Source organism: Bradysia coprophila, unplaced genomic scaffold (assembly GCF_014529535.1).
Source record: "Bradysia coprophila strain Holo2 unplaced genomic scaffold, BU_Bcop_v1 contig_538, whole genome shotgun sequence".
Lineage (NCBI taxonomy): Eukaryota > Metazoa > Arthropoda > Insecta > Diptera > Sciaridae > Bradysia > Bradysia coprophila.
The window spans coordinates 354,045-369,241 of record NW_023503785.1 but is presented as its reverse complement, the minus strand read 5'-3'; the positions used below and the strand labels follow the sequence as shown (position 1 = coordinate 369,241).

The 15,197-nt window shown below is 37.1% G+C and overlaps 1 protein-coding gene across 3 annotated transcripts in view; it reads left to right on the top strand.

Moving 5' to 3' along the window:
• Nucleotides 1–15,197, top strand: part of LOC119083016 (protein eva-1 homolog C-like) — a 316,459-nt gene that overhangs the window by 194,598 nt on the left and 106,664 nt on the right. For all 3 annotated transcript variants that reach the window (XM_037192653.1, XM_037192654.1, XM_037192655.1), the window contains exon 5: nucleotides 10,704–10,825. In XM_037192653.1, coding sequence (XP_037048548.1) covers nucleotides 10,704–10,825 — 122 coding nt within the window. The remainder of the gene's footprint in view (nucleotides 1–10,703; nucleotides 10,826–15,197) is intronic.

The window sequence follows — 15,197 nt, the reverse complement described above, 5'->3', positions numbered from 1 at the left end:
AAATTTTGCTCACAGCAAACAAATGTCGCCACATTCTATGTGAAAAGGTACGTTCGACTTCTTTCCGCTACCCGTAGGCTATACTACGAGTCGTAGCACTCTTCGCCTAAAAAAATTATGGCACAATATGGTCCCATTGTCGTTGTCTGTTGCAGAAAAAAAAAACATTTCAACTCCACCAATGGCATAAAAAATGGATATTTTAGTTGACACATCATACGTACCGGAACGGATAAAACTTCCGGTAAAGTCAATGAATGAACCATTTATAGAACATTCCCTTTAGATGGTCCGATTTGTCGTGCGGTTTTCACTACATATTATGAACATACATACCATACACAATGTATGTAATTGCAGATTTTATGGTAACATCAACAAACCCATTTTGCCATATGTTTCCACCAAAAATACCCAACTCCCAATTCACAAAATATCATCGGTTCAACTATTTTGCTATGCCATGCCGTGCCACATTAATGTCAAATTAAAATGTTCTCGTACAGAATAAGAGAATTCTATCTTCCGAATCGAAGTTTTACTGGCATCAATACAAAACGGTTGTGTATATATATGTAGTTAGAGGAGAGGCGGGGGGAGAGGTCATGCTGTATTTCTATGTGAAAGCGTACACAAGAAGATTACAAGGAACAAGCAGCCAATAAAACGTACACATCCATACATGGATTACATACAGTGCCCAATATTAAGTTTCTTTTCATCACATTTCATAAATTTCCTTTTTCACATAAAATTTCGAAAAGAAAGAAAGTGGAAGTTTCCCTGTTGTTACTTGGTTTCACAAACCGAATTGAGTATATATACGTTGAAAATAGAATGCCACCTACGAAGCTTACACACAGGTTCGTCACGCTTGAAAATATGTTATTTGACGGTAAAAACGATTTGGCTGTCATCTGTAAAAGGAAGATTTCAAAATAATAAAGAAAAAAATCGTTTCTACCAATAAAAGAACATTACAAAGAGAAATTTTGTCATCATTTAAAATCATTCATTGCCAAAATTCGTTACGAATTGAAACTTTCAGTTCAATGCATTCGACATTTTTTTTCCACTCTTCGTTAACCTGATGATATATTCTTATCGATTCTGTGAGTATTAAAAGAAAATTTGACGATGAACACTTTGAAACAAACTGTAAATTAAATACGCTGATCTTGCACATTCAGTGCACTTTTCCGGGAACCCGCCATAGCCCGGGCTGTTTTGGTCTTTTGGTTCGATGAGTTTTAGGTATTGAATCAACGATTTCGAATCCATCGAGATCATCAAAAAGTATCAGATTTGACGGAGACATAGGTTTCTTCCAATGTGAAATGAAATGTCAAACTGTCATCCATAGAACCATAACCTCAACACTATTAACAATGCCATTGTCAAAATAGCAAAGAAAAATAAGTTGTGGTTATGGTCCTATGGATGACATCTCGTGTTCGAATCATTTTGTCACGGCTGTATAGGTTTGTTCCAAATAACTGTAAACCCGAACTTTGACAACACGAACGGCAACGATATCCTCCACAGCAACATAACCTACGTGATTTTACATACAAATGTTGATGCGATTATGTCTCTATTGATGAAATTTGACAGTAATTTTAGAACTCGTGCGTCCTTGGAACAAACCTACACTTGGGGAGGTCACGAAGTATGAAACTGTCAAATTTTGTGTGTGCCATCCGCGTATCTGCATCTGTATGACCCTCCAAGTATACCAGAGTATATAAACATAGTGAAGGCTCAGCGGATCTGAAATTTTACGGAACCCAAGTTTCGGGTGAATATAAGACTTGTTACGTTGCTTGCATGACGTTTAGCGTTTTTATGTTGGTAGAAATGTGTTGTACTGCATACAATTTTTTGTGTTGAGTATAAAGTATAGTTTCCATTTAAAAAGAGCACTCCGTTTAGCCTCCGTCTACATGACAGCTGTAAAATAGAACAAAAGAACTGTCACGCAAACGAAGTGGAAATTGAATTTATTTCGAGGGTTCCACTAAAAAAATATATTTATTTTTTTGGTCGTGATCGAATACGGAAGCCACTGACGTAACTTTTATTGTGACTTACGTAACATTTCTCTTATTAGAAAGTTAGAAGACTTGGCGATCCCAGCTTACATGTCATCAATATTTCTATCGGAAGACTTATCAAACGAATTATTGGTTAAAACAAATACAAATATCATCGACATTGAAATCGAAAATTTAATTAAAGAATTAGTACCGGTTTCAGAAGAAGACCGTAAAATCCAAACGAAATGGGACTACCGGAACATGAAATTATTCTTATATTAAATAAAACCGTAAAAGTAAGAAATGACCTTTTAAAATCCCGCATGTGAAGAAAATTCCATTCGTTATTAATGGAAGCAGTTTTACCATTTGAGTCAACTCCTATCTACGAACCAACCTCTTACGAAATCAATAATTCCATAAGTCCAGGAAGGCATGGTGGACCATTTGAGTGATGGAATTTTAGGATGCATGGGTTAATAATCCAAATAGTCCAGACGGAAACCAGAAGAAATTCTAGAATTCTACAAGTGGGAGCGGTGGATGAGAAAACTTGTTTTCGTCATACTTCCTCATTTGATTTCAGGCATACAGTTCCTACAAGAGATACCTGAAATGCCGACATTTTTGCGACTTTCATCCATATTCCCAGCTGCAGCTCCTGAGGATGATGAGCTAGAAACCTACTTTCTTTGGCAAGTTTGTTCTCTTCAATGAACTCTATAATCGCATTAGCTCGACCAAAACTGTAGAGTCTGGGAAGTTATCAAGTTGGGAAGGATTCCGACCTTCAATCCCTGATATTTCGGACTTTTGATTTATCCGATTTTGAGAAGATCCCAAGGGTGTGACACTATTGACGCTATTCACATATAATTTTTGTCGAAGTGTCTGTAGGGTGGAAGCTGCTCTATACGAATCTGCAATACGAGTTTTTTTGAGTGGACTATTCATTTCTATGTATAGGTAAACGCGTTACCCAAAACTATAAGTGTTATAATGGCCATGGTACAGAATCTATCCGGAAACCCCTAAAAGTATGTGAAACTTTTTTCAACAACAAACTCGTTTCAAAGAAATCCATCATGCCATAAAATATTCATATTTTTTCTAGCCGTCAACTGGTTAGTGTACAGTAAGAGCTTTTTTGGAATAACAATTCATAGCTGGAAATTCTGCTCCATCGGTCGTAATATAGTAGGTCATACATCGAAAATCTATGAAAATTTATGCACATACCAGACAGTATGTTGTATTGAACGAGCATTCAAGTAAAAAAAATAGTATTTTTCCTAACGCATGCTAAGAGACTTTTTTAGCGAACGAGAGGTTTCCAGCACGAGCCGGAGGCGAGTTCTGGAATCGAGTGCGCTAAAAAAGCCTCTTAGCATAAGTTAAGAACGACGTTTTGTTTATAGTGGGTCGTAAATGAGCGACGAAGTCGCGATATTTCGACACTAGATAAACAAATTAACTTTTGATATGTTGTAGAGGAAGTTTTGAGGATCCCTTTCGTAAATGTAAGTTGGCTTGGTGGATCACAATATTCGCGAAATTTTTCGCGGTTTTCGCGTTTTCGAGGTTTTCGGATCAATTTTTTTTATTTCACATTCGGATAGAGGACATTCTGAAACGTCGAGAAAACACTTTTTCGTACATGGTACTGCTTTCATGCAAATCATTTATTTTTGCTAGATCATGCGCCAATAGATCATTCGACATTTTTAACGTTGCGAATTGGCAATGGACTATCAGTATATCTATGAGTAAGTGTAACATATAAAGCGCCTGCATCAGTGCAATGAGAGGACACATTTTATCAGCGTTAACGGATAGAAATAGGAAAACAAACTACACAGAACTTGTGCTTGCACTTTAAAAATCTTGGTAATAGTTCTTCCAAAAGAACTGATATCAATCAAAAACCCTCAAAAGGTTAAAAAATGACAAGTCCCTGTGCACACTTCCAAAACCACTGATATCTCGCTGTAGGTGACGCATTCTGGGCTTGAACGAAAATTGTAAAAGCAAAAATTTGACCGAAATCTCTACAAAAAAAAATTGCGTCACAAGTGGCAGATGTTGAGTAAAGTAATGTTAACTAAATTGTCAAAATAGGGAAAAAGACGTCCTGAAAGAATGACCAAACGGAAAAAAGCCGAATCATCTGCCACTTTGTGACTTAACATTTTTAGCCCCGTACGAAGTTTAAGATTAATATGCCGTTTGTAACATGTTGAATTGGAAGCAGACGGTAGGCAAAGCATTTGTATATGTTCATAGATAACGAATCCGCAATAAAACAAGGCTTCAGAACAGTCGGAGCGTTTGCTGCGACTTAGCCCCGTACAACCCGTAATCCTATTTCGTCCGCAACCATAATACGTCCGTAGCCCTAATAAGCCCGGAACCCTAATACGTCTACAACCCTCTAATGCGTCTGTTACCAAAATGTAAGTCAAGTTGGGCATTGTCAAATTTACTGAAACTGTACATTTTTAAAATTGCGCATAGCGCAATTACGAAAGCCCGTACGAAGTACCTCTCAAATAAAACCGACATTTACGACATTATTTTAGAGACCCAAAATTTTTTACCAACTTTCCATTGGGTATTAAATTACCTCTCAAATGAAACAAAAAATAGCAAAATCGGTTGAGATTTACTCGATTTATGTGCAAAGAGCACTTAGGGCCGAGTAGCGGCCTTAGTGCAAGGGCCCAAATTTGAAACTTTTTCTGCCATCATTCTATTTGGCATTCAATTATCTCTCAAATGAAACAAAAACTAGCAAAATCGGATGAGATTTACTCGATTTATGTGCAAAAAACACTTAGGGCCGAGTAACGACCTTTGAGCCCTCCCAACAAGCCCACGTTACATCTTACCCAAAAACAATGTTCAGCAACTTTGTTCTACTCGTCAATACCTTTCATTTGATATATCACAAGCAGCTATTGCGTGCGTATTTCGGTAGATATCGTCGAAAGACTGAAAAACACCTATAGGGGCCTAGCTCTGGAAGGGCCGACCCTACCATGCCCATTTTCGAACTTGACCTTACTTTTGTCGATACCAATCGGGGAAAAAAAGAATTTTGAAAAAAGGTTGTGATTTGCTCAAGCTAGAGGGGTCACAGACGGACGGACGGACGGACGGACGGACGGACATTTTTAGCCCCGTACGAAGTACTGGGGGCTTATAAGATTAATATGCCGTTTGTAACACGTCGAATTGGAAGCAGACAGTAAGGGCAAAGCATTTGGTTATGTTCATAGATGACGAATCCTCAATAAAAACAAGGCATCAGAACAGTCGGAGCGTTTGCTGCGACTTAGCCCCGTACAACGTCCGTAGCCCTAATAAGCTCGGAACCCTAATACGTCACTAAACCCTCTAATGCGTCTGTTACCAAAATGCAAGTCAAGTTGGGCATTGTCAAATTTACTGAAACTGTTCATTTTTAAAATTGCGCATAGCGCAATTACGAGAGCCCGTACGAAGTACCTTTCAAATAAAACCAACAATTTACGACATTATTTTAGAAACCCAAAATTTTTTGCAAACTTTCCATTGGGTATTCAATTACCTCTCAAATGAAACAAAAACTAGCAAAATCGGTTGAGATTTACTCGATTTATGTGCAAAAAGCACTTAGGGCCGAGTAGCGGCCCTAGTGCAAGGGCCCAAATTTGAAACTTTTTTTGCCATCATTCTATTCGGCATTCAATTATCTCTCAAATGAAACAAAAACTAGCAAAATCGGATGAGATTTACTCGATTTATGTGCAAAAAACACTTAGGGCCGAGTAGCGGCCTTAGTGCAAGGGCCCAAATTTGAAACTTTTTTTGCCATCATTCTATTCGGCATTCAATTATCTCTCAAATGAAACAAAAACTAGCAAAATCGGATGAGATTTACTCGATTTATGTGCAAAAAACACTTAGGGCCGAGTAGCGGCCTTAGTGCAAGGGCCCAAATTTGAAACTTTTTTTGCCATCATTCTATTCGGCATTCAATTATCTCTCAAATGAAACAAAAACTAGCAAAATCGGATGAGATTTACTCGATTTATGTGCAAAAAACACTTAGGGCCGAGTAGCGGCCTTAGTCCAAGGGCCCTAATTTGAAACTTTTTTCGTCACGTTCTTTTCGGTATTCAATTACCTTCCATAAAAAACTAAATCTGGCAAAATCGGATGAGATTTACTCGATTTATGAGCAAAAAACACTTAGGGCCAAGTAACGACCTTTGAGCCCTCCCAACAAGCCCACGTTGCATCTTACCCAAAAACAATGTTCAGCAAGTTTGTTCTACTCGTCAATACCTTTCATTTGATATATCACAAGGAGCTATTGCATGCGTATTTCGGTAGATATCTTCGAAAGACTGAAAAACACCTATAGGGCCCTAGCTCTGGAGGGGCCGACCCTACCATGCCCGTTTTCGAACTTGACCTTACTTTTGTCGATACCAATCGGGGAAAAAAAGAATTTTGAAAAAAGGTTGTGATTTACTCAAGCTAGAGGGGTCACGGACGGACGGACGGACGGACGGACATTTTTTAGCGCAATTTTAAAGATGAACGCTTACAGTTTACAATTTGCAAAAATAGACAATGATGTCAAGTACGCAATAAGGTTACGGAAGCATTTTGATATCGGACGAATAAGGGTTACGGGCTTATTAGGGCTATGGACGTATAATGGTTTCGGGCTAAATAGGTTTACGGGTCGTACGGGGCTCAGTCGTAGCAAACGCTCCGACTGTTCTGATGCCTTGTCTAGTTTTTGTTTCATTTGAGAGATAATTGAATGCCGAATAGAATGATGGCAAAAAAAGTTTTGAACTAAGGCCGCTACTCGGCCCTAAGTGTTTTTTGCACATAAATTGAGAAAATCTCATCCGATTTTGTTAATTTTTGTTTTATTTGAGAGGTAATTGAATACCCAATGGAAAGTTGGCAAAAAATTTTGGGTTTCTAAAATAATGTCGTAAATTGTTGGTTTTATTTGAGAGGTACTTCGTACGGGCTTTCGTAATTGCGCTATACGCAATTTTAAAAATGAACACTTTCAGTAAATTTGACCATGCCCAACTTGACTTGCATTTTGGTAACAGACGCATTAGAGGGTTGTAGACGTATTAGGGTTCCGGGCGTATTACGGCTACGGACGTATTATGGTTACGGACGAAATAGGATTACGGGTCGTACGGGGCTAAGTCGCAGCAAACGCTCCGACTGTTCTGATGCCTTGCTTTAGTATTTTTTTTGGTCAAATTTTTGCTTTTACAATTTTTGCGTTCAAGCGCAGAATGCGTCACCTACAGCGATATCAGGTGTTCTGGAAGTATGTTTAGGGACTTGCGTCACCTTTACTCTTTTAAGAATTTTTGACTGATGTTCCTTTATTGTCATATGCAATTTTTGGACGCAAATTTGTTCAGAGAAAACTGCTTACGCGTCGTGAAATTTAGTCATGAATTTGATTCAGCTGTTCGTTAGTTGGAACGCTCATACAAACATTATCGGCCAAACGTCTTTATATATGCATGCAACTATTTCACCGGCATACACAGATATAAATTACTTTTGTTTTTATGAGAAACCGAGAAACAGCTGAAGTAAGTCCATGTCGAAATTGCACTGACGTCCAATGTACCTTTCAACGAAATCAGTTAATTGGAAATTATTACAGACACTTTCGTCACATCTTTACCGATTAAAGGTTTTTGAATAATTTTCATTTACAAACAAAAATATTTCACATTGTTGAAGTGCGAATGGTGTAAGTATGCTCGCCGAAAGTTCCTTTCAACATTTTGAATGGCTTGAATTTTCACTCGAATAACTTTTACACTTAAAAAAGTTTTCGAGAGAAAAATAGTTGGAAATAGAAACATCAAATCGGTTATCTACATAGAGTGAAAAAAATTAAGGTTTTTGTTTGCATCAACATAGAACTGGGGATTTTTGCCAGTTGTGTCTTAGTTAACTAATGGTACAATTTATTGAGGCTACGTGGGTCATGTAAGTAACACTAACCAATTGTAATCCATTGTGAACGGTTTATCATCGGTTATCAACAACATTAGCATATAGAAAGTGCAAGTAGGTGTCGCTAGTGGTTGACATTTTTAGAATCACGATTGTGACTTACGCATGTGAGCAGCATTTTTTTGTTGTGGTTTTCTTAGAGACCTATTACGGTCGATAGAGCTGACTAGTGGTAACTAACAGCAGAGACTAATCATTTACGATTAGGAAAAACCCTATGAACTATGTCTGACGCGGGAGTCGATCCCGTGACATATAGGGCGTGAGTCCATCGCTCTACCGATTGAGCTACCTGGACGGTTTTCATGTATTTTCACTCGGGGAATTATTCCTTTAGACAGAATTTCACCCGGTTCGATTGGCATTATCACCCAGGGAATTAACGCCCATGAATTATCACCCGGGGAATTTCAACCAGGAATTATTACCCAGTTCGATTGGCACCCGGGGAATTAATTCCCAGTAATTATCACCCAGCTATGTGAGAATTATTTCACTTCGTTCTGGCTGCTTAAAACTCGCAAAAGTAGCTTAAACACATCGTCCAAACCAAGTACAAAGTTTTTTCTAGACTGATTGGGTCAAAATAGTTTTCATGCAGAGGGAAAAAATCGAGACCAAAATTGACCTTGATTTTGGCCCCAAGGCATGAAAATTTGTGTATCGGTATGAATGTAAGGAGTAAGTAGTGACGAATTATGAACTTATTTGTTGGTTGATTCTAACTCTAAATATGCAATTGCTGTTTGTCTCGAAATTCGGATAAACTAACAAAATTTTCCTGTCCTCCCGTGAAATAACAAAATTAAATCTAACTTCTCTGTCAAATTTATGTAGACGTCAAGTTTACACCTAGTACACCTAATACACCTAGTCTATATGTTTCTCGGACCAAAATACATCTTTTGTCACCGCAATAAAAATCAAAGTTTCAGCCCTTAGGCATACAAAGCAGCATCAATCGTCGAATGTAATGTGTTCCGATAAACAGGTTCATCAGAAATGATAGAATTTCTGTTATTAACATGAACTATTCGAGCAAGTGTGCACACAACAATCATGTTGGTATGCTTACATTTTGTTTGATTATCGTCGTATACAGAAATGTTTCGATTCGATGGTAAATACTTCGAGCAGTTAATTTTGAAATGTATTTTCTGCTAGATGTTTGCCTTTACCTTTAAATTAGTATTTGTCTTCGACGAATTTAAACTGGCCATCGTTGGTAAATATAAAGTTTATGAAAATATTTAAATAGTTACGTCTCGGCTATTGCTGCTTATCTTTCTCCAGTTCATGTGGGAAGTTTATAGAAAAACTTTTTATCTAATATATGTAATGCACTGACAAAAATAGTTGGAAATCTTAACTGTTGTAGGTAACTTTGTCTCCAGGTAACCTTCAACAGGTAACATAGATTACAAATTGGCACCTGTTTTCTGACTGCTACCTGTAGCCGTTACCAATTAAATGTTCTAAATTTGTCCTTAATGTCCAACCAAATTTTAGATTTGTCTTATACCTTACTTCAGGCGCAGTAAACATATTCGCCTTTCAGCTGAAGTGTATATTAGGACAAAATGAGGACGTTTCATTTTGATTAAAAAACAGGATTTCAAAGTTTTCAAAAATCGTGTACTTAGTTCATGTGGACTTGCATAAGTCATTCTGTAAGCTAGTTACATTTAATATCGAAGTGGATTATGATAGGACAAATTAAGGACAATTTCGTACATTCGGTAGCAATCAGAAAACATGTGTCAAAAAAACTTACAGTGATCCACGCCATTAGTCGTATAAATTGATACGTCAGAGAGAGCTTTTTTCTCCCTTGTTACGAGTCAGTTTTTCTATTTTGCGATTTAGTATGGAAATGAAAACTAAAATGGAGGGAGATGTCTTTGCTGTTTTAAGTGGTTTTTCATATTTCTTGGATCAAAATGTTTTACAGTGTGTTTGGAATCGATTGACATTAACAAAATAATAAAATAGAAAAAAATATTTTCACACAATCTGTTAATGCCAATCGATTCCAAACCCATTTTAAAACATTTTGGTTCAAAAAAAATATGAAAAACCGCTTAAAACAGCAAAGATATCTCAATTTTAGTTTTCATTTCCATACTAAATCGGAAAACAGAAAAACTGACAGATCGTAACAACTAACGACTAATTATAACGACTAATGGCGTGGATTTAACAACATTGTATAAAGTATAAAGTATTGTGGGAACTGATGTTCTACAAATGAAACACAGTAGATGTGTTGCCAGCCGAAGCTGGTGATTGAATGATTTTATTTACAAAGAATGCTTGGTATTTATAGGCTGTTTCAATGGTTGCTGCGACTCTATACAATTCAATAGATTACTGTGATCTGTGTCACCACAGTATAAAGTATAAAATTTGTACTACAAACTGATCCTTTCAAAAAAAACTGTTTCTTTTGCTGTAGAACGACAACATTACATACGTTTTTAGTTTTTTTGAAATTTCCATTCTATTACCTGTTGTAGTTAAAGCACCCGCCCCCCCCCCCCCCCCCCCACCACACAGAACATTTTTCCTGTGAAATATTATTATTAAATTAAATATTTTAATTTTCAGATGGTACGACCGCTGTTAGCATATGTCCACCGAGCACAGATGACACAATCCTAGAGGCTATTCATGCTGGAGCTGAAATAGAAGTTAAGCCACCAGAGAATTGCTTGCCAAATGCATTACAGGTACGGTGTTCAGAAACTCTCACTTTGTGTGTGTGTATGTTGAATGGTCGTTAAGTACTCGAAAATTGTAGAAATTTGTGCTTTTCATTTTACATACCCGGGTTACCAGAAATGTAACCATTTACTTACACACACGGCTTTATCGTCTCCTCTCACTATTAAATTTTGTCGTACTATTGGCGTCAAGATAATATGTTAGTTTATAGGTGAAACATGGATGATGGGCGGAAAGTGTAAGCGCTTTCCAGGAGAAACGGCTTCTACTGTATTTATATGGATATATGAAGAGAGTTGCTCTCTACAACATAAAATAATAAAATCTGCTGTGTTGGAACAGGAGACTGGTAATAAATATTATGTTAGAAAATTTAATTAAAAGTAATGAAGAAGTTTTGGTGCTAATGGGAATTCAAGTTACTAATTAAGCTCGGGGTTTTATAGGTATACGTACATTACGTCGAAATACGTAAAGAAAAAGCTTTCACTGATAAAACACTCGAACGGCGACCGGGCTGTGCATGTGTGTATAACAAAAACACAAATTGTATCCATTCTGAAATGATGTACTCTACCATACGTTATTATACACACCAGTGCCATAATAACCTAATATTATATAGGTAACATGCATAAACATAAGTCTGATTTTAGAAGGTGCCATACCCATTTATCCATAATATTATGGTTCTTATAGTAGTTCTGTGTTTCGTCGTCTTCGTCGTGTGTACAAATATTATTATATCAAAAACATGCGAGACATTATTATGATTATTATTAGAAGTTTTTTCTTCTTTCGTATTTTCTGCTTTATGTGTGTGTGTGTGTGGTGCTTTTGAAACCTTTTTGCGATCCTTTTTGATAAAGATTATTATGGAAAAGATAAGTAACGGTGGGGTAATATATGTGTGTAAAAAGAGTCTCGGGCTTGGGTAATTTTAAAGGTCGTTTAATGAATAAATGTATGTTTTACTAATGGATTGTTGATTACGTGGGAAACGTCTAGCTAAGTGGGATATGATCTTTGGCATAGGAAATTACACCCCTTATCTAAGTTCGCTAGCGTAATTCCGAAAGTGTGACACATTAACTAGTTGGGTGTTACATTAGGGAACCGGAACTTCATTAAATCGAAATTTTCAATTACTATAATGGTATTAGCATTATGCGGTTTGGCATAGCAGCTCTCTAGCACCGACACCACACAAAAATGATGTCAAATAGAGGTCGTATGAATAATTCGTGAGAGAATGTTGTTTGTAGGTTTGAAAAAGAGGGATGCACGATTTTGTGAGAGAATGTCATACGTTTACTCTCTCAAAATCTTCCATTTCTTTTGCACTAAGTTTTTTATGCGTTGCGGGACAGTTTTCCACTTCTTCTTCTTCTTTTTCAGCCTGTTTCTATCCACTGCTGGATGTAGGCCTCTCCAACTTCTTTCCATTTCGTACGATCCATTGCCATTTGCTGCCAGTTTGTACCTGCAATATTCTTAATTCCGTTTGTCCATCTCTCTGGTGGTCTACCTATAGCTCGTCTTTTATATGGTCGCCAGTTCATGATCTTTTTGGTCCAACGTTCGTCTGTCCTTCTTGCAATATGTCCCGCCCAGCTCCATTTCAGAGATGCTATTCTTTCCATGACATCAACGACCCTGGTTTGTTGTCGAATCCATTGATTCGTCATTCTGTCTCTGAGTGTTATTCCAAGCATACTCCGTTCCATGGCTCTTTGTGTCACTCTCAATTTATCTTCGGATGCTTTCGTTAAAGTTAACGTTTCCGCTCCATAAGTGAGCACTGGAAGGACACAAGTGTCGAAAACTTTGCGTTTCAGACTATTATTCATTTTGCTTTTGAAAATTAGTCTGAGTTTTCCGAACGCTGCCCATGCAAGACCAATCCTACGTCTTATTTCTGCAGTCTGGTTGTCGAGACCTAACTTCAGTTTATGTCCTAGATATACATAGCTGTCGACTCGTTCAATGACAGTGTCACCAATTTTGATTTCTCTATCGTCCCTGATGTTGGTCATGACTTTTGTTTTCGATAAGTTCATCTTGAGGCCAACTTTGATTGCCTCTTCACTTAACTGTTGTAGCATAAGCTGAGCCTGACCTATATTCGCTGCTATCGGTACAATGTCATCAGCGAAGCGGAGATTGCTCAGGTACTCTCCATTTATCTTTATTCCCATTTTACTCCAGTTTAACTTCCTAAAAACACTCTGCAGAATCGCCGTGAATAATTTCGGTGAAATAGTGTCACCCTGCCTTACACCTCGGCCGATTCTGAATTTCTCCGTGCTCTTATGAAGTTTTATACATGAAGTAGCATTTTTGTACACATATCGAATTGTGTTGGAGTACCTTGAGTCTACTCTACATTCGTCTAATGCGTCCAATATCGACCATGTTTCCACTGAATCGAAAGATTTTTCGAAGTCTATGAATAGCAAGACTATGTCGATGTTGTATTCACGACACTTCTCAATAAGCGTTCTCATCACCTGCAAATGGTCGTTTGTGCTGAAACCAGATCTGAAAGCAGCTTGTTCAACAGGTTGGTAGAAGTCGAACTTGTTAGTGTTCCTCTTCGTAATGATTTTCATAAACAACTTGTAGAGTGTTGACAATAGGCTTATGGGCCGGTAATTTTCCAGCTTTGTTATGTCTCCTTTTTTATGCAGCAATGTAATTACCGCATTTTCCCAGGCTTCTGGTACTTCTTCCCATTGGAGACATTGATTAAACAAAGCCGTGATTGCCTTTAATAAGGAGTCTACACCCAGTTTAATGGCTTCCACTGAAACATCATCTTCTCCGGGAGGCTTTTTGTTTTTCATCTCGGCTACTGCGTCCTTGACTTCATCAACAGTTATGTCGGGCATATCCTCCACTTGACATAGCTATTGTGGTCTGACGGTGCTAGGGAGCTGCTGTGGGCTTACAATATGCACAACGAAAAAGTGCAACACATACAAGGCTGTCATTCCTACTAAAACTCCTTAAAATCTGCAAGATTATCTGTATCTTATAATAAATCTAGGTTTTATCTATTTTATCTTAACGTTCGGTTTCAACAATGGAAATTTAAATCTTGCTCCTTACGTCCTTGAAACATTATTTGAACTTGAGAAACTCCTAAACCAGTCAAAGAGCTTCTAAAATCAATCCTAAAGTTAGTCTGAAACACTCCTAAATTGCAAAATTAGGAGTCATTTTAAACCATGGCACACATTTCGGAATATTCTGAGAATTTACAGTCAGATTTTGGGGTTGGAGTGGTCAACTTATTCAGTTTTTTCACCTATAGGATCCATTGGTTTGAGGTATTAGCACGATTTGGAGCATCAGCACGATTTAGGGTATCACAATTATTACATGCAAAAAGGTCGGTCTATTTCAGTAACAGATCCGTTCCGGAAACATCATGCACAAAGGCCATCAGACCCTCAATTTTTCTTGTTAATAATTATAGAAGAGTAACAATGGCAAGGGCCTCCATTAGCATGGCTAATACTGGGAAATCGTCCATCAACCCATAAAAAACCATGTGAAATGTCGTCATCATTGCATAAACCTCTAATAAAAAATTTGTTTTATCCTTGTAATATACGCACACAGTTGGGAGGTGCGGTAATCATGGTTTGATAGCGAAATGAAACGCATTTCTGTGTAACAAAATAATTTGAGATAAAAAAGTCTTCGCAATTCGATTAATCTTTTCGAAGAAGAATTTCTATTTGAATCAAAAACGTACACTATATTGCACTTACCATACCAATTATTCATTCAAAAATAATCACATTGATTTGTTTTCATTTAAGTTCGCAAGAGTACACTGTGCAAACATTACATGGAATTGTTCTATGACTTTTTTGTAAACCATGCTTGTTTCAAAAAATGAAACAAAACGAAACAAATCAAAATAAAACAAAACAAATCAAAACGAAACAAATCAAAACAAAACAAAACAAATCATGTTTCGGCCACTTGGCAACAAATTACAAGATCTGTTTTAAAGATTAATACATGGATTTCGATTATCACTCTTTCCAGGTAGCATCATTGAGATTGAACTTAGAGGTAAACAAAGTAAAATTTTAAATTTTTTAATTTAAATTGCTTCGAAACAGCTAAAAACAAATTGTTTTTCCGTGGGAAATCTACGGAAAACAAATTTAATTTGTGCTGTTTCGCGACCTAATACTTACAATATTTTTATGTTTCACTTTGTTTACCTCTAAGTCCAATCATAATTAAGCTACCATAAAAGAATAATTAACGAAATCCAAATATTAATCCTTAAAACAGATCTTGTAATTTGTTGCCAAGTGGCCGAAACATGTTTTGTTTTGATTTGTTTTGATTTGT